This window comes from Poecilia reticulata, chromosome 11 (assembly GCF_904066995.2).
Source record: "Poecilia reticulata chromosome 11, P_reticulata-male-v2, whole genome shotgun sequence".
Classification (NCBI taxonomy): domain Eukaryota; kingdom Metazoa; phylum Chordata; class Actinopteri; order Cyprinodontiformes; family Poeciliidae; genus Poecilia; species Poecilia reticulata.
The window spans coordinates 14,641,644-14,663,869 of record NC_088840.1 but is presented as its reverse complement, the minus strand read 5'-3'; the positions used below and the strand labels follow the sequence as shown (position 1 = coordinate 14,663,869).

Below are 22,226 nucleotides of genomic sequence, written 5' to 3'. Positions count from 1 at the left end.
AGGGCTCAAGTTGTTTTTTAAAATTATTTTTGCACGGGGTAGATTAACTCTTTAAGTATTTTCAATTTTTTGGCTGAGATTATCAAATTCAATACGGATTCCCTGCAGAACACTGAAGTTTCCCTTAACTTATAATCACAGTCACATTTTTTTTTTCATTGTTTTCAGTGGGCACAACACTGACCATCTCCCCACTGAGAGGACCTGCGTTATGAACAATAGAAAACTTGACTGGGGTCTCCCATAGGGCGTGTTGCTCTGAGCAGTGAGCGATGTCGTCTACATAAAAATATAAACGCTGTGAATGGGACATCATGACGCCAGGTTAGCATGCAGCTACATTGCAATTCCGTTTTAAAATATCCAAATGTGAGGCAGGCAACGATGCTTATCTAATGGCAAAACTTGAACGATAAAGAGTGTGTGAGCAGGAGAAACCAGTTGAGTGTTTTCTGTTATGGGGAAAGCTTGTGTTATTCTGTCCTTACAGTAAGGGAGGGACTGAGGAATGAGTAAGACTGAGTAAACAGCTATTTTTTTTTCACTCAGAATTGAATTTCTTTTCCCCTCGTGTTTGTTTATGTCAGGTTTTGGTGTCACAGATGAAGTAACATGCTTTCTATTTCTGGAGCAAAAAGGAAACCTGTGGTCACTTTTGTTTCCTCACATTTTTGACTGTCGGTGGCAGCATTTAGATTCCAGACCCTCTGTTGCAGACGCTTATAAATCCATTACCAACTTAACTCCTTACAAAACCACTATTTTTTTTAAGATCTTGATATAACCTTGGAGACATCGCCAGATGTTTGCCTTGTTTTTTTTCTTTTCTTTATTCATACTTTGTTCATTTTCATTGCAGTTTTGTGGAAACAAAAGCTGTTGCGCTGCAGCGCTACAGCCACCAGTGCAAGCAGAGTGCAGCTGAGGCTCGCTGCACAATGGTCAAGTCTCTTTCAGCACGACTCAATTCCCACCGAGGTCGAAAACAAGCCATAAAGCGAGGAGTAGGAGGAGTCTGCCCGTGCAGTGTGTGTAGCTTCACGTGTGGCTCCGTGCTGCCTATGGTGTGCATCAGAGTGTGGTATGGCTGTAATTTCCCTCTGGTGTGTGTTATTCCTAAGCCCCAAACTTCTCGAAACCTTGGATTGGGTCCTGTTTTTGAGAGCTTGCAGCCTCGTTTGAGCAGTAGCAGCTGTACAGCCAATAAAGCAGGCACCCTCAGGTTGGCAACGGGTGGCATGCCCCAAAGAATCTGGATGCTTGGCACCAAGCCCAGTACTGCAAATGAATGCCCCCTCTTTTTTTTTTTTAGGGGGGCTGGTGGGTAAACTGGGTGCCACTTGTTGACTCGTTCACTTGCAAAAGTATGTTTTGTACCTCAAGCAACAACGATTTTTCTTGATGCTCAGTAAAAAAAGACCAGCTTGTTTTTGTGTTAAGCGCCCGCCAGCGCAGGAGTCAACGATTGTTGACAGAGGCTGAGTGACTCTTTGTTCTGACGCTGAGGTCCCAGGCATTCCAGCGCCGGCTGTCTTAATTGGTTGGTTGAACAACATCAGGATGAAAACCAGTGTGAACAAACGTGGGTGTGAATGAGTCCTTTTTTTTCATATTTATTATGCATCACAATTATCTGATAAAACTCTGTTATTACTTGCATATTAAATGTAGTTTTTGTGGTGATGGGTACAGATAAATCCATCACGGAGAGCTTTTTCTGATTTTCATTTTTATCTATGAAGGTGAGCTGGCCTGGCCAGATTTTATCAACATGCACTTTCATATAAATATTAGCAAGAACCTGCTGTAAGCCCCATGATGACGTTTGAGGATTTTCAGAGTTTTTTTTTTAGCGTCTTGTGGTCTTGATTTTGGAACAAACTTGCTGGGGCGCCCTAACCTGTCCCAGACAGCTGTGTTGAATGTCATCCACTTGTAGACAGTTATCCATATAGGGATGTGGCTGATCTAAAAAAATATATATATTGTACAATCTTTTTAAATTTCTCACTAGTCATAAGGTGAGAAACTTACTCTGCTTTCTGAATGTGCTCAGCCTTGCACCTTAAGTCCAAGTAGCTGTTGTTTGTAATGTAAAAGCATTTAAACAATCTCCAGTACGCATTTGCTAAGAATGTCTAAAATACAAATTCATTTAAGAAAGATCATACTGCCTTGTAAATTCTAACAAATAAATATTCTACTTTTAAACAGCTCAACCTACAAAAACAATAAATGCTCACCAGTGTCAGCCTTTTACGGTTCCTGTGGATGCTTCTTTAACTTTCTTTGAAGCACAGATATTTGAATCTTTTTTTTATATAAGTATATATATATACAGTGGGGCAAAAAAGTATTTAGTCAGCCACCAATTGTGCAAGTTCTCCCACTTAAAAAGATGAGAGAGGCCTGTAATTTTCATCATAGATGTACCTCAACTATGAGAGACAAAAGGAGAAAAAAAAATCCAGAAAATCACATTTTCTGATTTTTAAAGAATTTATTTGCAAAATATGGTGGAAAAAATAAGTATTTGGTCAATAACAAAAGTTCATCTCAATACTTTGTTATATACCCTTTGTTGGCAATGACAGAGATCAAACGTTTTCTGTAAGTCTTCACAAGGTTCTCACACACTGTTGGTGGTATTTTGGCCCATTCCTCCATGCAGATCTTCTCTAGAGCTGTGATGTTCTGGGGTTGTCGCTGGACAACACAGACTTTCAACTCCCTCCACAGATTTTCTATGGGGTTGACATCTGGAGACTGGCTAGGCCACTCCAGGACCTTGAAATGCTTCTTACGAAGCCACTCCTTCGTTACCCGGGTGGTGTGTTTGGGATCATCGTCCTGCTGAAAGACCCAGCCACGTTTCACCTTCAATGCCCTTGTTGATGGAAGGAGGTTTTCACTCAAAATGTGACGATACATGGCCCCATTCATTCTTTCCTTTACACGGATTAGTTGTCCTGGTCCCTTTGCAGAAAAACAGCCCTAAAGCATGATGTTTCCTCCCCCATGCTTCACAGTAGGTATGGTGTTCTTTGGATGCAACTCAGCATTCATTCTCCTCCAAACACGACGAGTAGAGTTTTGACCAAAAAGTTCTACTTTGGTTTCATCTGACCATATGATATTCTCCCAGTCATCTTCTGGATCATCCAAATGCTCTCTAGCAAACTTGAGACAGGCCTTGACATGTACTGTCTTAAGCAGGGGGACACGTCTGGCACTGCAGGTTTGAGTCCCTGGCGGCGTAGTGTATTACTGATGGTAGCCTTTGTTACTTTGGTCCCAGCTCTCTGCAGGTCATTCACTAGGTTCCCCCATGTGGTTCTGGATTTTTGCTCACCATTCTTGTGATCATTTTGACCCCACGGGGTGTGATCTTGCGTGGAGCCCCAGATTGAGGGAGATTATCAGTGGTCTTGTATGTGTTCCATTTTCTAATAATTGATCCCACAGTTGATTTCTTTACCCCAAGCTGTTTACCTATTGCAGATTCAGTATTCCCAGCTAGGTGCAGGTTTATAATTTTGTTTTGGATGTCCTTTGACAGCTCTCTAGTTTTGGCCATGGTGGAGTTTAGAGTGTGACTGTTTGAGGTTGTGGACAGGTGTGTTTTATACTGATAACGAGTTCAAATAGGTGCCTTTAATACAGGTAACAAGTGGAGGACAGAGGAGCCTCTTACAGAACAAGTTACACGGCTGTGAGAGCCTGAAATCTTGCTTGTTTGTAGCTGACCAAATACTTATTTTCCACCATATATTGCCAATAAATTCTTTAAAAATCAGAAAATGTGATTTTCTGGATTTTTTTTTCTCCTTTTGTCTCTCATAGTTGAGGTACATCTATGATGAAAATTACAGGCCTCTCTCATCTTTTTAAGTGGGAGAACTTGCACAATTGGTGGCTGACTAAATACTTTTTTGCCCCACTGTATATATATATATATATATATATATATATATATATATATATATATATATATATATGTTGCTGACTTGGTTGTTTTGCTGCTAGACTCAGTCATACCTTGAATAAGATATCAAGTCCAAAAGGCGCTGTAGAGGAAGGCTGGAGGAACATGAGAGCAAGGAAGAGGAGGATTGTCTTACTTTGATCATGATTTGAAATGTGTCACCTCAGTAGCTTGAATTTCCAAAGAGGACCCAGAAAAACTGTAGGAGTGCAGTATTATGTGCTTCACAGAAATCCGACTGTAGGAGCAAATTCCTCACTCGAGCATCACTTCAGCTAGCTTTCAGGCTATATGCACCGATACAAAATAGCAGAGCCTTAATAGTACAGCTCAGATCACAGGGCTCGCTTACGACAGATGATGGCGTGATCCGAAACGTGTTGAGAGAAGCGGGGGCAAGTCAATTTTTAACAGTTTGGTGTGAAATTTTCCATCTTCGGTGTGGAAAAACATCACCTGTGTTACCTGAATTTAATATCCTTACATCTCTGTATGCTGTTAGCTCCACAAACAAACATCTCTGTGTCCACAAGCACACACCGCTTGTGTCACCGTTGTCCCTCTGAATATTTTTTTGTTTTTACGAAGGCTTGAAAAAATATTTTAAAAAGCCAGTTTTCAATTTTTGTTTCATTGATTAAGGCAAAATAAGTTGTCCAACCTAAACTGGCTTTGTGTGAAAGACTCTAGTGTTTAGATAAATGATCTGTTGCCTAAAAAGTCTCATTCATGTCTAATCATGTAGCTGATCTTTACGGCAACAATCCAGATTACCCACAAACACATGAACACACACGAACCTGAAATACTCCTCAATGCACTATTGTCAGAAGTGTGAGTCACTATGCTTATGTTTTGGCCTTTACTCTGATTGTTTCAACAGGCCTCCAGGCAGGAAGATAAGAGAGCTACAGAGGTGTGGTGGTGTGTGAATTCATTCTGAGATTCAGGCATTTTTTTTTTGTTGTTGTTGTCGTTTACATGTGTCCATGAAAGTAAGCAACAACAATTATGTTTTTTTATTACAAACTTTGCTACCAAAGGATGCATCTGCAGCATGCGATGGGACAAATTGTGTTTTTCTGTGATAATATTGTTGTTCTTCTGGTGAGTAAAAAATGTCTTACTTCAGTCAGTTTTTCAAATACTCCATACCAAATTGATATTTTGTCTCTTTTTCAGTTTTCGTCATTGATCTTGTTTGGAAATGAATCAGACTCAATGAAAATGGTGAAAGAAATGCCATTGTTCTCCAGTGAGACTCTGACCACCAGGAACTGTAATGTTTTGTGTTGGCTAACCTATTCAAAGTGTTATGAACTTACATTTTACAAATTAGTGTAATATTGACCTTTCGGTCAAAGTCTCATGGCAACAGATACTCACACAGACTGATAGAAGCAGAGATGAAAATAACAAGAGAGAAGAAAATAGACACATATTGCAACTGATGTAGATATTATTTTTTACCATTATTATCACCACTGTGAGATTTTCTAAGACTGTGCAGCCCTAATAGAAACTGAGCAAAATGCAGCTAAGAATGCAGCTAAAACGTTTCAGAGATTGAGGCACTAAGAATGGAAAATCAAACTAGAGCACTGGATATAATGGCTATCCAAGAAGAAATCAGTAATAGCAAAGACTCCAGCTTTAATGCGAGTCAGGGCTTTGTCCAGAGGTAAGAAGAAATGTGGTCTGAAAGCAATATCTTGGAGACCTATTAGACCGGCACTCTACCTGGGAAGTTAACTGTAGTGAGCCGGGTCGTAAAAGTCCCACCTTTCTGAACACAATCAATCTGTGTTTTACTTGTGAGAGTTTAACTTTCCCACAGTACTAAGATACTCCACTTAATCTCTATACGTTGATCCAAAGTTATCTTTTTATATTACATTTCGTTTTGCCTTCAAAACTTGAGTCAAGCTGATGCTTCATTTCTAGTTGGATGGGAACGACAAAGACATTATGCTCACAAACAACACCTCTGTTTGCCCTGTAGGTATGACAGCTGACCAGATCTATTTCTAGAGAACCTTTTTGGTAAAGTTAGACTCCATTCTTATTCCGCGTTGCCAATAAGATGCATCATGTACATTCTTTATATTTCTGTTGAATAAGGTCAACAAAACAAACGGTATTCTTTAAACTCCAATAAATAGCCATACTGTGCTGTTATATTCACTATATCCATACTATATGGTAGTGTGACTTCCACTTTGTTTAGGATTTATTTAGGATTTATTTAGGTTGTCTGTGATATGAAGAGATTTGCTATTTACCAGTTTTGAGCCTTAGAGATATAAAAATTTAATTTACCCCAAGAATTGAAAGGCATTCTTTCTTTTTATCATGTCTATAGTTTTCCTAATCAGCTCTCTTCTGTTAAGTACACTTGTGTAATGTTTATTTAAACTAATTCCAATTACAAAGACCATAAGAAAGGCTTTGAAAGCACCATTGTAAAGAACTGAAAGACAGTCCACTGTTCCTTGTGTTTTAGGAGAGATTGAGGAAGCATGAAAGCTTCCTTCCTTAATAGTTCAGAGAATCCACCCAGCTCATATCACATCATGACCCCTGCTGAGGTACGTCTGGGTAAATTTCACCCAGTTAGGAGGAATAGACGTACACCAGTAGGGGATTCTGACAACATAATGAGCTTCTGTAGAATAATCTTGGTTTCGCTGTATTGAATCCTCCCCACAAATGTAAAAAATGTATGACATGATCTAATTACTTTTATTAAAAAAGCTGCCACTGTCACGACCACAACATGTAAAGGTCAGAATGGGCTTTCTGTATATGTTGCAGAACTAACATAAAACAGATGGAAGACATAAAAAAATAAATGTCACACGAGGTTAGATGTAAGTCTGGAATTTTGCATGTTTATGACAGATTGTGGCGTTTTCTGTTTTGCTTTTGTGAAGAAATGCTGATGTTAGCGGCGTAAGAAGGAGTAACGTTTACTACAGAATACTACACTGTGCAAAAGGACATGTTAATTCATGCAGCTGTTTTTTGTCAGTAATTATTCTATTTAAGAAGCTTGTTTGGTGGCATTATTCTCAGCCAACTTCATCATTTTTATTATGTGGTTTTCAGTTCCAGTTTGTGGGGGGACTGTTTTTTGTTGTTTTTTTTAAACTGCGACGATTTAAAGTCGCATTACAATTTTAAATATGAAACTGAAAGATGTCTGATAAACATACTTCTTTAACAAGAAACAGTGGTTAAGCGTCTCAGTTCTAGATCAAGTTATGGTCTCAGAACTGCATCTTTCTCTCACTTGCAGATTTCCAGTAATGTTAAGCATGGACAGCCATTATAGGGACCAAAAAAAAACACAACTATTCTTAAGTTTACTCTATTTTAACTAGCAAATCTGTTAATCTGCATGACTAGAGGCCAAATACCTCCAGCATTTAACCAGGTTACAAACCATTAAAAATATTAGCTTGAACGGCTTGTCTTGTTACTATTAGAAGCAGAACAGCAAAAATCCACGATATTCTTCAAAATAACAGTTTACTTGAAAGCTGCTACTACATTAATTGGTTTGATTTTCCAAAGTCATTCTAAAAATGACATAGATTACATTATAATAACATGAATTGTCGTTATGTTAGTGTGTTATTGCTGGAGTCTGAGTATTTATGTTTATTCTTTCAAATAAAGGAAATGTAACTTTTAATACGCTTTTGTATTTTATCAACGTTGTTACTCTGTCATACTCTACTATCATGACTCCTTGAACATTTGTGTATTTCTTTAACCTATTTTGCGTTGCTGTTCATGTAAAGCTGCTGGAAACCCAAGGATGTGTCTCATAAAACTAGAGACTTTACCTTTACATTTTTTTGCTTTAGATATACATATTGTGCCAAGTTTTTCTTTGTGTTCTTGGACCTTTTTGACATAAGATTATTTGTAGCAGTATGTGGGAGGACATACAAAGATATAGTGAATATGTTGAATATTATTTAAGAGTTTGCAGTTTTCATCTTCTTTGGCTTTGTGTTGACTTATTGAAAACCGTAACCTTGCAATGTAAGAATAGTAAAATACTTAAAGCACATACCTCTAGATGTGACTTAAATGAAATGTTTCATTTTTTTTCATAAGTTATAATCAGACTTTAGTTTCCATTATTTAAAAAAGAAAAAGTTTTTTTGAATAAGACATTTTCTTTGAGGAAACCTTCAAAATGCCAAAACGTCTGCAGGAAAAAGAGCTTTGTTTGTAACTGACCACTGCACATTTTCTAGTTTCTCCAATATGTTTGGAACAGCCATTTAAGGTTCAGGATCCTGGAAATTGTTCTAAAACCATACCGTACTCCTTCATTTGAAATGTAAATATGGAATTGTTGTCAGTATTTAGATTACAAGTTCAGACAAAGCCAAAACCTACCTCTTCATCTGGTTCTGGCTTAAAACCCCCCATTGTTTTATACCCTGAAGCTTCCCCATAATTGTGCAAAATTCTTGTAATACAATTAAATGTATCTACAAAGTTACATTTAGGAGTACTCTACCTGCTGCAAAGCTGCTTGACTTATTTTCGAATGGCGTTGAACTGTGCATTTCTCTCATGTTTACAACATTCCTTCCTCGGAGTTGTGGCAAGCTGTTTTTGTTTCGGTGCAGGGAGTGACTTGTTCCTCTGTTCACCCCCCTGACAGCAGAGCTCCAGCAACGGGGTTTCAGATGGTCACAAGTTGGAGAGCGGCTGCTGGAGCCCAGAGGCAGTGGAAGAGCAGAGGCCTGTGGACGGGAAGCGAGTTAGCCGGGATCCCGACGCCCGATCCGTGTCCCTCCTAGAGCAGAAACGCAAAGTGGTCTCGTCCAGCATCGACGTCCCACATGCCAGGTAAGACCCTCTGAGAATAAATGCGTTCAAGCGCATACCAAATCTGAGGAACTGACTGTCTGCGTGGTTCCCAGAGGGACTTTGGCTCATGTTCCAATGCAGAGTTCATGGAGAGTTTATGACACTGATATGTCATCTGACAAGTAGGACACAGTTTATGCTGGATGGCGTTCCATTTCTCGTCGTATCCTTGAAACCGTTTTGGCAGCACGCAGAGTCTGATTTAATTTGGCAGGTGTCCATTTCTGCTGCCATTACACATACATATTTTATCCCATACCACATGTTCTTTCACACAAGTAGCGTCAGCGTCTTTAGATGATTAATTACCAACCAAAGTTATCCAAAGCAAAATTATAGCCCTGTCTTGAAAGATTCTGGGCTGCACAAAGCCAAATTTACAGCAGCTATTCTTGAAAACGTATTCATACCCTTTGAACTTTGTTAAATGTTGTCACATTTACAACAACAAACCACAGAATGAATCTTTGAGAGTTTATGTGCTAAAGCAAGTACAAGGAAAAGAGATTTAAAAAAAAAATTTTTTTGGTCTACAAGCCAAACTCTGGATGTACCATCCTCTCTGAAACATGGTGGTCCTTGCTGTCCTTCGGCAAGGTCAGAGATGCTTTTCAGAGATGATGAAATTATGTAACTAAATAAACTTGTTTGGGGCTGCAGTGAAAGTGAGACTGAATGCACGACACACTTTTCAGATTTTCACCATCACTACGAGACACGTCGGTACCAGCATGTAGTTAGAAGAAGACATGGGGAACATGGATGTGACAAAATGTGAAAACTAGACATATTTACTATCTAGACATTATCGTCCCGAGAGTTCCCTGCACTTTAAAGGGATTTCAAGATGCACTGAATGCTATAAGCTTTACCTGACCATGTAAACATCATCCTTTATCCCCTTGGATGTCTTCCTCCCTCCACAACGCAGACACAATGGCTAGAGGTTCATTATATGCAGCATGTTCTCATCTGATTGAGTATATCTAAAATTTGTAAATGAATATGTCAGTCTCTTTTATCTTCTGTCTTACATTTGCAGCATGTAACATCCGATCCCATGTTGTAATATGTACCACATTACCATTTACAACTGGAAACCATTAGGATGTGATGTTGCATTAATTCATTCACTCACTGCGTTTCTGCACATAGAATCTGTTAGGTTGTCTATAGAGTCTGCAAGCAAAGCTAATTCGTTGTAGGGCAATGAAACATTGATGGCTATTAACGTCATACGAGGAAGCAACACTCCTTCTCTATTAAATGGAAAATCTAATCCCTTTTCTGCAATCTAAATGCTCAACACCGTTATTGAACATCCCCTCTGGTTACTTGGTGTTGGAGGACTATGATTGATCACAACTTCCCGAAAAGAACAGGAACATCTGCAGGTTCATCACTACTTTCCGAGGTCCAGATTTGATATTTGTTTATTGATTTTTTTGCCCTGCCTTGCTGTCCATTTAGAGGATAAGTCTGGTTTTAAATTTAATCTCCTGTATGGATTGGACAGAACTTGTGCACCTGTCCAGCCACGATTCCCTCGTTGCATATTGGCTGTGATATTATTATTACTCACATAGTCAAAGTAAGATGGCGTATTGATTATTTCACAGCTTCAACAAGTAAAAGCCATTTTCGTCCTCCCAGAGACAAGCACTTTATGAACAGTCCTAACATTGGTCATTAAAATGAGACCAACAACAAAAACGCATTTCAGCGTGGCTTATGGCACAATCAGTCCACACCAACAGCTATCCCCATTATGAATGTGGAGAGAAGTCGCAACTTATTGGTGTGGCAAAGTCTCAAAACTAAGTGCCCATTGTTCTCATAAAAATAGATGTTGCTATTTAGCAGTTATTGGATTATCATTACAGAAGGAGATATAAAACACCAACATGCTTTTGGATTAAAAATGTAGGTTCAGAAACATCTTTTTTTCTTCTGTTTACGGACGTCAAATTTCTACTCTGTAGGCTTAAAGGGGGTGGGAGTATTTTGCAGAATCAACATTTTTGAGCTTTACATCATGTTATAGTGTTATCCCCTCATCAAAAACACACCTGGGGTGTTGCTTTGATTCGTTCATGCATGTTTTAAGAAATCCTTATATCTCCTTTGGCAACCATTCAGGGGCACCTAAACCCAGGCTCTCACAAAGCAGTGTCTATTTCCATAAACCTTCTCCTTGGAGAGCTCATCATACCAGCTACTTCTCAGTCCAACACTCCTAAGAATGGTTGAAAATGCCAAAATCAGAGGCATTGTTGTGACGACATGCTGAAGGCGGAGTGTTGGAAAGAGCCGGAGTTTCTTAAAGAGACGGAGAATAATTTCAAGGCATCAAATTGCAAAGTCAAAATTTTTTTAAAGTTATCTTTAATATATATTTATATACTCGTATATATACAGTATTTTTATTGCAATTAAAGGTAATTTAATTAACTTAATTATACTCTAATGACATTGTGCCAGGAATATACATAATACCACCCCTTTAACATGTTTCTTGGACACTTTAAAACCAGATACTCAAAGTTCCTCAACATATTCTGCTGAAACAAAGCCACTACAAAATCAGACTTAAGTTGAAATACATTTCAGCCCAATTCCTGAAATATGTCTGCACACTGAAGAACACTGAAAAAGTTCATTGTTTCCTCATGTTTGTGCAGACTGCAACCTGAGCTTTTTTTCATTGATGTCCATAAAGTGACCTCTTCAGCACACTGTGGTATTATTACCTCAAGATTAAGATCCATGGCCCTCATCCTCCGCGCACACCTGCGACAGATTTTCAGTTCTGCCCTGATGCTGTAGGGAAGCAGGAGTTTCTCCTGACCACAAAGTTATGAAAAGCTGCAATTAAGACAAGGACAAACCCTGAAAGCCTCCCAAATCACAAGTTTATCTGCCAGGCAGTAATGCATATAACATGATGTAATCTGAAGAAGGATCAAGGGTATCAGAAAACTCATTCTGGTCCCTAGAACAATTTTTTTTAAAAATGCTTCATCAGGTTATAACTTAACACAGTTTAATTTTGAGCAGTTGTGTCTCTATTAAAGATGTTTGTCTACAGTTTGGGTTTGTGCTCTGAGCCAGCTGCTATAGGCCTGCTCTAAGAGCGAGTGTGTGAGTATTTTTTCCTTGCAGGAAACGATTTAGCAAGAGCTGGTTGAGGTAGACTGGTAGAAATGAATGGCTCGCCTTTTGATAAATAACATTCTGGAGCCAAATTGCTGTGAGGGGAAGTGAACTGCAGCACTGGTTAAGGGGAAATCAGAAGCATGCTCTGCTTATTACTGCAAAACACCAAAACAACAGCTCAAAGGGTCCAGATCCTCAGACTCAGCAGCCAGGCCTCCCTTTCTATTATGAACTTGAGTTACTCGCATTTGGCTTCGTTCCTTGGCCTCTCTGTGATTTATTTTTTTTGTCAAATAATCCCACTTGCCTCAAAGTACGGCTTTCTCATAGCCGTAAGTGAAAAACATGGAGTCTGGTGGGACCGGGCAGGAGTTTGACTTTAAAGCCAGATTTGATGCCACTGCAAAACAATTTGTTAGCTTCGTTTTTATTGTTCATCAGTGTGTTTTCAGATCAGCCAGTTCAGTGGGCCGAGCCAACCATGTGCTTCGCTCTCCGAGTACAGTGCAGCAGCCAACTCAGACATGGAGGAACGCCAATCACAAAACAGGAGCCTAGAGGGACTTTCAAATTATTGTTTATCTTTTGATAAAGTGGCTTGTCCAGTAATCCGCTTGTTTTTCGTTCTGCTCGTGGTTTTGCTCGTCTCTGTGGCCATTTTCTAGCTTTTGGACCGCTTCTATAACTCCCTGTTGGCGTTTGCGGTCTGAGTTTCGAAATAAACGAAAGGAGGAGTGAATAGGTCAGTGTGGAAGAAGAGAGCAGAGTTGATTCTCTGGAGAGAGAGAGAGAGAGAGAGAGAGAGAGAGAGAGAGAGAGAGAGAGAGAGAGAGAGAGAGAGAGAGAGAGAGAGAGAGAGAGAGAGAGAGAGAGAGAGAGAGAGAGAGAGAGAGAGAGAGAAAGAGAGAGAGAGAGAGAGAGAGAGAGAGAGGTTGCCAAAGAAAACAGTCTTTCTGGTTTGGATGCAAGTAGATTTGAGAAACCATGAGATTACCATCTGAGACGACAGCTCCTGTGATCTCTCTGTTTCCCACTGATTCTCTGTGTCGCTAATTTCAGCCTTCTCTCGTTGGAGCAAATGTAGATGTTTTTTCACTCGGCATATGCCGAGTCAAATAGTTTGATAAGCTTAGTTATTCAAATTTACTGTAAAAATAGCAGCGAAAAATAGTGCTTGCAGTTATATGCTGTGAAATAAGCGTTGCTCAACTTGTGTAATGGAGCGTTCCTACTTTGGAGCCATAATGGCTTCCTAAATTCCAAATGTTATGTAATTTGTCATCATGACTTCAGGAGGCAGTGTTTTCTGAGGACCTTTCATTGTAATGTTTTCTTAAATTCAAGCAAACAGCAAAACAATTTTGAGAAACATGAAAATATATTGTGGCGTGAAGGCTATGCAATTTTTTTCTGTTAATTCTTAGGCGTTGCTAATCTTTTTAAATACATTTTTGTTTTGAAAGTAGCAAGGAAAACTTTAAACTATGACCAGCTGTGACTAAAGAGCTTGTAAAGACAAACGAAAGGTGGGTCAGATGGATTCCTACTTAGTTTGAATTAGCCTGTAACAGCCATGGTGACCACTTGGGATCCAGTCTCTGACTTGTGTGATTTAAAAAATCTCGGATGACATCTGAATCTTTAATTAGATTGGTAATAACTGCCGTTGTGGCTGTGCTAAACTGTACAACACAATGCCTCATACCTTTTTCTTTTTCGCTGTGTTTTGAGTGAAATAATTCATCCATAGGATCCTAAACCGTTTACTAAATGGTCCCTCACTTTTTTTTTTTAACAAAAAAGAGGGGATACAAACATGTTTTTGCCATCTCGTCTTGTAATCTGGCCAATTTTTGAAGGTGCTGTGAGTTCTTATGAAACCTTTTTCAAACTAAAAACTGATCAAAATAACTCACCTCTGAGTTTGTTTACTTCTGCTGCAATTTTGAGAAAAGGAGCCGTTTCATCTCAACCTGTCGGTCCAGTCAAAAAGTGATGAGGAGGAAAAGTAAGTGAATCTGAATTTTGAAATACAAGAGGAAATTTGCACAGATTGATATCTCCCTTCCTTCTATTAAATTAATGTTTGATTTCTAACGCACTGATTCATCAAAGGCAAAGCTCTCGTTGTTCAACATGGTGCTGATCCTCGTCTCCTTCTCCAGGCTCCCCAAGACTTGAACCAGCAATTATTCTATTGGTAGACTGAGAGTTTAGATCTATATGCAAATGGCACTTAATTAATTAAAGAGCCTGAATATCTATTAAAGTAAATCAGAGAGGTTAATCCACAGATCAGTGGCCAATGTCACCGTGATCTTTTTCTAAAGCCGTGTGCACATTACTTGCATGTGCAAGTAATGGATATTTTTCTCTTCCTTATTTCATTTTCTTTAACCTAACTGCTGGCAGAACTGACCTGCTAAATTAGAGATGCAGCAATCTTAGATTTTGTGAAGCCCCAACCTGCCAACACTTGGATAAATTAAAATTTTAACAAAGAAATTTTTGTTTTCCAGATCCATTCAAATTTAAGAGCTACTGTGTGCAATTTTGAAAGGAAACAACTTTGATTTTCTGCCAGGCATGTTGAAATTCAAAAATACTTTAACGCTAGACAGAAATTACAGTATTGCTTCAAAATAAATATGAAAATGATGGATAGGATAGAGTTCACATTTTAAATGTCAACTTTAGTGTTTCACAGCAAATAATAGGTGTGTTGTGGTTATTATTTAGAACTGTAAAATACAGTCAATGTGTCATTATCTGAAGCGCTAGTGGAATCGCACCTCAACTGTGAGACTTCCAATATTTCCTTAACCTACATGTTTTATGACAGATAAATTAGACTATCTGGATGGTTAGGTACAGCATGTTTACTGATTATTTTTGTTTTTTGATTGACTGATCAGCAATATGGGAGATGTATTTAAAATCACCCAATTCCTCGTCCTGGTAAATGTTTCTGCATATTTCTGAATAATAAAGGGGAACTGGTGCCATTCAAAATACCCACCATTCAGTTTAAAGCTGTAAAAATAAATCTTAATGTTGTAAAAAAAAAAATATGCAGATGAACCAAAGAAATTGTCATTGTCAAATGCATAAATATGCAAAACAGCCTGACAGTATTATTTTTAGTCTCTAAAGTTCAGCTTTTTCACACTTATCAAAAATGCATGAGGCCTGTGTTTTATGTGAGAGTTGGGTCAGTTGGTTTTCTGTTGCGTTGAACTAATCTATAGTACCCTGCTTTAATGGACTGATGCCCCAGAGTTCTGCATGAGGAGGAAAGCTCTAATTGATTTCATTGATGGGTGTGCAGTATGGTCGTCTATGGCGTGTACAAGGTGGTACCAATTGATGGCAGTCTCAAGTGTCTCACGTTGTGACCAAACAGAAGCACTAATGAGGAGATGGAGCGGCATCCTTCAACGGATTTCTGTTTTATAATAAAGTAAGATGCTGCTCTAAGGTAGGCAATTAAATTGGCAGACAACATTAATTATTGCTGGAGTACTCCAAAGTGGTCTTTCAGGCTTACATTTTGTCCATCTTGTTTAAAATAAAATGGCAGTAAATGGTATGCATATTTGTAAAAACACAGACTGAGGTCTGAAATTGACAGCCTGAGGTTTGCAAATATAATGATACCACACCTTCTGTATCTTCAGTATTTGTGTTAGTTTACCAGACTAGACAAATCTTTGGCTTGGGGCAAAGACATGGTGACATTCTTCTCAAATGTAACCAATTAATAGCTACCCCTGCAGAAGTGCTAGATTTATAACAAATTATTGGGGATGATTGAACATGACGAACATTATGAAGCACTGTTTATAAAAAAGAATGCCGCACAAATAAAGCGTTACTGAATTATGCGTCAGATTTAAAAAAAAATAAATGACCATTTTCTGGATAAAAATCACATATTCTTACACTAGTTTAAGTCAAGAAAAAAAACATCTTAAGATGATTAGCAAATTAGAAGCATTAGCCATGTTCTTTCATGTAATTTTAACTTCCACGATGAATCACATCAATGATGTCTACCGCTTTAATTTCCATATGTGGTATGAAAGCACCTTCTGGCCTAACAGATGTGGGAGCGATACTTACACCGTGGGAGAAGCTGTAATGCGTTTAACACTCGTGCATGCAATTCCACCCTCAAAAAGGATCTGTTTTTGCAAACCCTGAATCCTTTAATTTCACTGTGTGGCACATATTCTTGCGACCAAAAAGAATGCACATATTGTCAACCTGTTCCTGAAATGTTTTTGACATAAAAAAAAGACCATCTGCTATTAGGAGACATAGCAACAGTTCACAAAGTTGGTTTGTCTTGACATTTAAAGAGTTTAAAGAGATCTACATAAATTGTTTCCAAAGAGGACAACAGTGGAACATCCTTTTACTTCTTAATCCAATAATGTCTTTGGTGTTCCCAAGAAGATCCAAAGCTATAAGTAGGCGACAGACCAGAATTGTAAATGAAAAAGAACAGCCAAACTAATCCATCATCTGCTGGGTTTTGCTTCACTGATGTGGAGAAACAGAGACGAGAGCTTTTGCTTATGATATGTTTTCTGAAAGTAGACCTTTGCCTGGAAAGGTTATCAGATTACGTTAGTTGTATTGGCTCTAATTCCATTTAGATAATTTGATTCATCTGTTCATCCCAGAAGTTTGGGTCCATATGCCAGCACTCCCTCCATAACTTTGTTAGTTTTTTCTTTGTACTTTCATTAAAAGATCACGACAGTTGCAATTAGGCATGAGCCAGTATGAGTGAAAATATCATGGTTAAAATATCACTGCAATTGCACAAAATATAAAACGAGATCTAACTTTTTAAAATTAAAATTTCTTCTACTTATTACAGAATAGCCCCAATTATTGCTCCAAATTAAAAAATTACCCTAAATTAAAGAGAGAAGTGAAGCTTTCCACTTATCGTAACTTTATTGGATGTTTCTTGCTAGTACCAGTTTGGACATCCATTTAGCTTTGGGACCGTTTCAATTTGTCATAGCATAGATACAACAAAGTGAATTTGATCCATATTAGCACAATAACATAACGGCTTCTGCTGATTGGTAAGCTGCAATATCATGATGCAAACATCCCATTCCATCACATCACATCCCAAAGTTGCTTTGTTGAATTGACATCTGGTGACTGAAAACCTCTGGGGACACTGAATACATCATCAGCTTTGGAAAGCTGGTTTTAGTTGATTGAAGCTTTGTGATGTTGGAGCATTATTCTGCTCGAACAGTAGCCACTATGGATATAAAGAATAAACGTGGTTTGTCAAAACTCTTAAGTGGGGTGTGGCATTTACTGTAGCTTAAATAGATACTAGATTCCTTAAGTGTGTCCTCTCTCTCTCTCTCTTGCATCTCTACCGCCAGCACTAACCCTAATCTGAATTTTTGCACCTGAAATGGGGACTCATCAGTCCAGGCAATATCTTTCCAATTTGATGCTGTAATGAACCTGTGTGGCTCATAGCTTTAGATTCTAGTGCTTAGCTCAGAGTGGCAACCCACTGTAGACTTTAGCTGTTGTAGACCAGCAGCTTCTAGGCTGAACAGCATTCAGAAATTGAGTACAGCATCCCCTTGTCAAGTGGTTATTTAAGCAGCTGTTGCCTTTCCATCATCTCAAACCAATCTACCTATTCCCCTGTGATCACAGACATCACCATGTAACTGCTGCTTACTGGATATTGTCCCGTTCTCTGTAAACCAAAGACTTGGCAGTGTCAAAATTCCCAATAGATGAGCAGTTTCTGAAGTACACATGACACCCAGTCTATCATCAACTACAAAAGTAACTTAATTCCCATTTGCAGCTTATTCTAATACTTGGATTTAACTTTAGGAAGTTGCTGCTACTGGACTGGATGACTTGTTAACAATCAGTTAAATGGGTGCACCCATGGATATTTTCAAACCATGGTTGTCATTACCAAAAATAGTTAAATAATTGTAAGCAAGGCTGGAAGCAACAAGTGAGGAAGGGGCAGCACTGAGTTCCTCTATTCTTCGTACAGCTTGGAAAAACTCAGGTTACTCCAGTACTTTCCTTTTCATCTTTTTAAATGGACCTGAAATTGTAGGTTAGTGTTGTGAAAAAATTGGTATACCTTGATACGAGTAAACCTAGTACCTGTCTTGCCCCTGTGTTGCAAGGATTTAAATTAAAGAGCTCTGCTGCCTAATTACACCAAATAACCAACCTTCAAAAAAGCACGCTTTAATCGTTGCATGTGTCTTTTGTTGAGGTTTTAAGCAATATTCTCTCACTTTTTTTCTTTTACACCATCTCGCTTTCTCTTTGTCATTCCCCCTCCTTTGTTCTTCAAAGAAATTTACCGCTAATCTCACCTGTGAGTTGGCTGCAGTCTACAGATTTCTGCAGACAAGAACAGCATCGTTGATGTACACACAAGCCATTAAAGCAAAGCTTAGTTTTACCTCATATTTACTATTTTAGGACGCCTCTTGTTGCATTGCATAACAGCATGTCAGTAGGTAAACAGCCAGTAGTATTTCTAGCTCTGCGGTGGACTATGAATGTCTGTGGTAGTAAGAGGGGCGACATTTAGTGGAATTCAGATAACAGCTGGCACTATTGCCCCCCCTTGTGCCCCTAAATGGAGTGGTTGTTCAGACCATCTCCTGTTGTTCCCTCCGACGCTCACTGTGCCTGCACTGTCAAGGGGGGAGCTGGTGATATCCACAAAGGAGCAGCAGTTTGTCCTGATTATAAACTCCATCACCTCCGGCTCTCCCCACCCCAGCTTCACTCTCGTCCCTGCCGTAAACAATCGGTGGCTTTGGTCACATGAGCTGCAAAGCATCTGCGGACGAGGGTGTTATTGTTTTGATTCTGGTTCCACAATCTCAACTTCCCTCCCATGTGAGCTGGACTCTCTTTCCCTCTCTTTTTCTCTCTCTCCCTCCCTCTCCTCTCTTTCCCTCTCTCTCTCTGTATGCAGTCACTTTAGGGGCTGGGGTGGGGCTACGATCTTGTGCCAAACACGAGGGCTGCGGAGCTGCAGAACTTGGTGTTTTTGTGCCTGAGTGTGTACTTGTGAGTCGATTGTGGTGTCTTTGGCAGCATTACCTCACCACGAGCTGAAAATGGATGTGTTTACCAGCAGCTTCTCTCTATCTCTTTCCCTTTGTATCTCTCTTAAGGCTCCTTCTTTTATTTTCTCTCTTACAGCTATTTGAGACTTACAGCCTGGGTTGGGTGGGGTTGATGTGGGATAGGAGGGAAGAGGGTGGGGGGCACAGTGCTCCCCTAAGATGGACACACAAAGCATTTCCTTGAGTTTGGGACTGCTAACATGCACACATACATATGGTGCATAGCCACAGTCCTCCATATGGCATGCATAATTCATGACCTCCCACCAACTCCTGTGTAAACACGATTGCTTCCTTCGGCGTCTCTTTGTTAGACGGTTGGGCGGTTGTAGTTTGTATTAGCATAACTTCACCTACACATACCTTAACGCCTTTAAAAGTCATGCCTTATGCCTATCTGAGATTTCAATTGCAGGTTTTGCAAAGCTCTGAGCTTCTTCTTTAAGAACTACAAATAACAGAATTTTATTTTAGCCATCCTGCCATGAACGATCATTAATTAATGAAAGTGGTAGCAGAAGCAAGATCAAAATGAAGGAAAAGAGAATTAGCTGTTAACGCAATTAGCACTTTAGCTCAGTGTTTCCCAACCCGGTTCATCAAGGCACACTACCCTGCATGTTTTAGACATTTACCCGCTTTAACTGACCTGTTGATTGCAGTTCAGCAAAGCCTGTTAATCTCCATCATTTTAATTCCGGTGTGCTGAAACGGGGAATCACCTAAGACATTGAGGGCAGTGTGCCTTGAGGACCAGGGTTGGAAAACATTTATTTAGTTAAATTTATCTTTAAGATTTTCAAAAGTCTGCCAAAATTTCTAAGTGTTGCATGTTCCCTATCGGACGGGGATTTAAATCTCAATAGGATAAAGCCAAGCAACTTTGCCATCCTGTTATCTGCTGTAAGTCGTGCTCTTTCTCACTGTCTCACATTCTATAGAAACCACCAACATATTTACAGGTTATCATCCAGCCAGCAGCACGATGACTAGAACTGTTTCATGATGAAATCCCCAGCACTCATCAAAGTCTAGCTAGTAGCGATACCCAAAAATAACTTTGAGTCTTCTTTCCACAAAACACCGTCCACACAGAAGTATTGTGGTTAGCCTGACCACTTTGGTACAATGCATTTGCTGACTGAAAAAAAAAAAAGATTTCTGAGTCTCTGACCAGCAGATCAAGCTAAGAATCAAAAGGTTCTGATCAGAAGTGGGTTCCTCTGCAGATTTCTGTTTTATTTGCATCATCTAAAACTTTTTTTTTTTTTTTGCAACTGGTTGGATGTTGGTCTTCTTTGGCCATAATGTCCATTTGTTAAAACTGCTGTAGATTATTATGTAAATGTGGGATCAGGTTTTCTCTGAAGCAACGTGAAAACCTCCAGCTGCTCCTCTTTTCATTCAAGTGAACTTGTTTTTCGTCTCGCTGTCTAATCCTTCTGCTCTCCTTTTTATTACTTTATTTTTTTCATCTCCCCTTACTTTGTTTCCTCTCGATCAAATGACTGCATGAGCTTTCCAACCCTTCTTTCTCTCCTTCCTTCTTTCTTTCTGTTTTCACCTCCCTTGGCTCTCGCTATTCAATCTTGCTTTCTCCATCCCTGCTTTCCCGCTCATTTCCCCCTTCGTTCCCCCATGATGTTTCCTCCACACCCTAGCCCTCCCTCTCTTCCTTTGTCTTCCCTCTCCCCCTGCTTGCTTTGTGTGTGTGTGAGACTGTATTTTTCTTCCCTCTGACTGGCAGAGAAAGATGTTTGCCTGCTGCGGAGCTGTGTGCTGGCATTACAGTAGGGTGTGTGGCTAACTCACACCCCCGTATGAAATCAGTTGGGATAAACAATGTGAGGCAGACACATGTTGTTTATCTGAGCGTTCTTTAGCTAAAACCTGTGTCAGGTTTTGGCACCAAAGCCTCATTGAAATGTGTAACCCACATGCTAGAGAAGGCAGAGTTTGCTTTTGTCTGTCTTCCAGTTTGCCTTTCAGCACGAGCAAGAAGTAGTTTGTAATTAATTTCTTAATACGCATGAAGGTTCTCCAACAGCAGAGCGACATACGTGAACATTTCCAATTAAGCATGCAAATGCTTCTGTAATTTTACACACTGTGGAGGTTTTAATAATTAATTTGTAGCCCAAACACACGATTTCAAGCTAATACAATTGGATCGCGAACAACAGAGGGACACATTTCATTCATTTCACGGTTTTTACCATTCAGGTTGTTTATGTTTTTAAACTTTTGACCGCAGACAGTTGTGAGTAAACCCAGCCAACCTTGACTCAAATGCCAAGTGACAATTGGCACGTTGGTTGGCTGAAACTGTCCATCAATTTGTTCCCTCGCTTGCGGCTTCTTTGAGCATTGCCACAAAGACGTGAGCAGCATGACGACACAAAGGCAGGTGGAACGAGTGCAGCTCTGGAGTCCAGGCATCTTGATTTGTGAGATACATGCTGGCGAAGCCGAGGTGTTGCATTTCAATCCACGTGGATTGTAAATTGTAGATTATCATGAATACTTATGACAAAAATGTTGTCTTATTCTGGAATGGCTAAAAACTGGACTAGGCACAGTGTAACCATTGTTCTGGCTTAGGGCCACTGCCGGCTACGTAATAAGAGCCGGGCACACTAAAGGTCAAATCCTAAAATCGCTTATGGAAAGAACCCAAACTTCCCCGTCTAGGTTTGCTCTTAGATGGAGGGTCATTTTCATTTCAAACAACTTTCTAGCTTTTCTCCCCTATCTGCCTTTTGGGGAATTACAAAATTCACTGACAGTTCCTTATGCAATGCACAGATTGCTCAAGCTTGTGTTGGCAGAGCTGGAACCACAAGAGACTGTTCTTAAAACATAAATAAATCAAATATAAAATAGTTCAACTCTGTGTTTTGCAATCAGAAATTACACATTATTATATTGACACACTTTATCATTTCCAGATTTTTCGTTTGTGTTGAAGGCAAATTTGACTCAATTTCAAATGGATTTGTCTTTCACCGACGCATAAAGTACCA

At 39.4% G+C, this 22,226-nt stretch overlaps 1 protein-coding gene across 2 annotated transcripts in view; it reads left to right on the top strand.

Moving 5' to 3' along the window:
• Positions 1-22,226, top strand: part of znf704 (zinc finger protein 704) — a 68,472-nt gene that overhangs the window by 1,920 nt on the left and 44,326 nt on the right. The window contains exon 2 of one of the 2 annotated variants that reach the window (XM_008422044.3): positions 8,676-8,860. In XM_008422044.3, the coding sequence (XP_008420266.1) occupies positions 8,676-8,860 (185 nt within the window). Of the gene's footprint in view, positions 1-8,672; positions 8,861-22,226 lie in introns of both variants that reach the window. The other variant, XM_008422043.3, reaches the window with a different exon arrangement.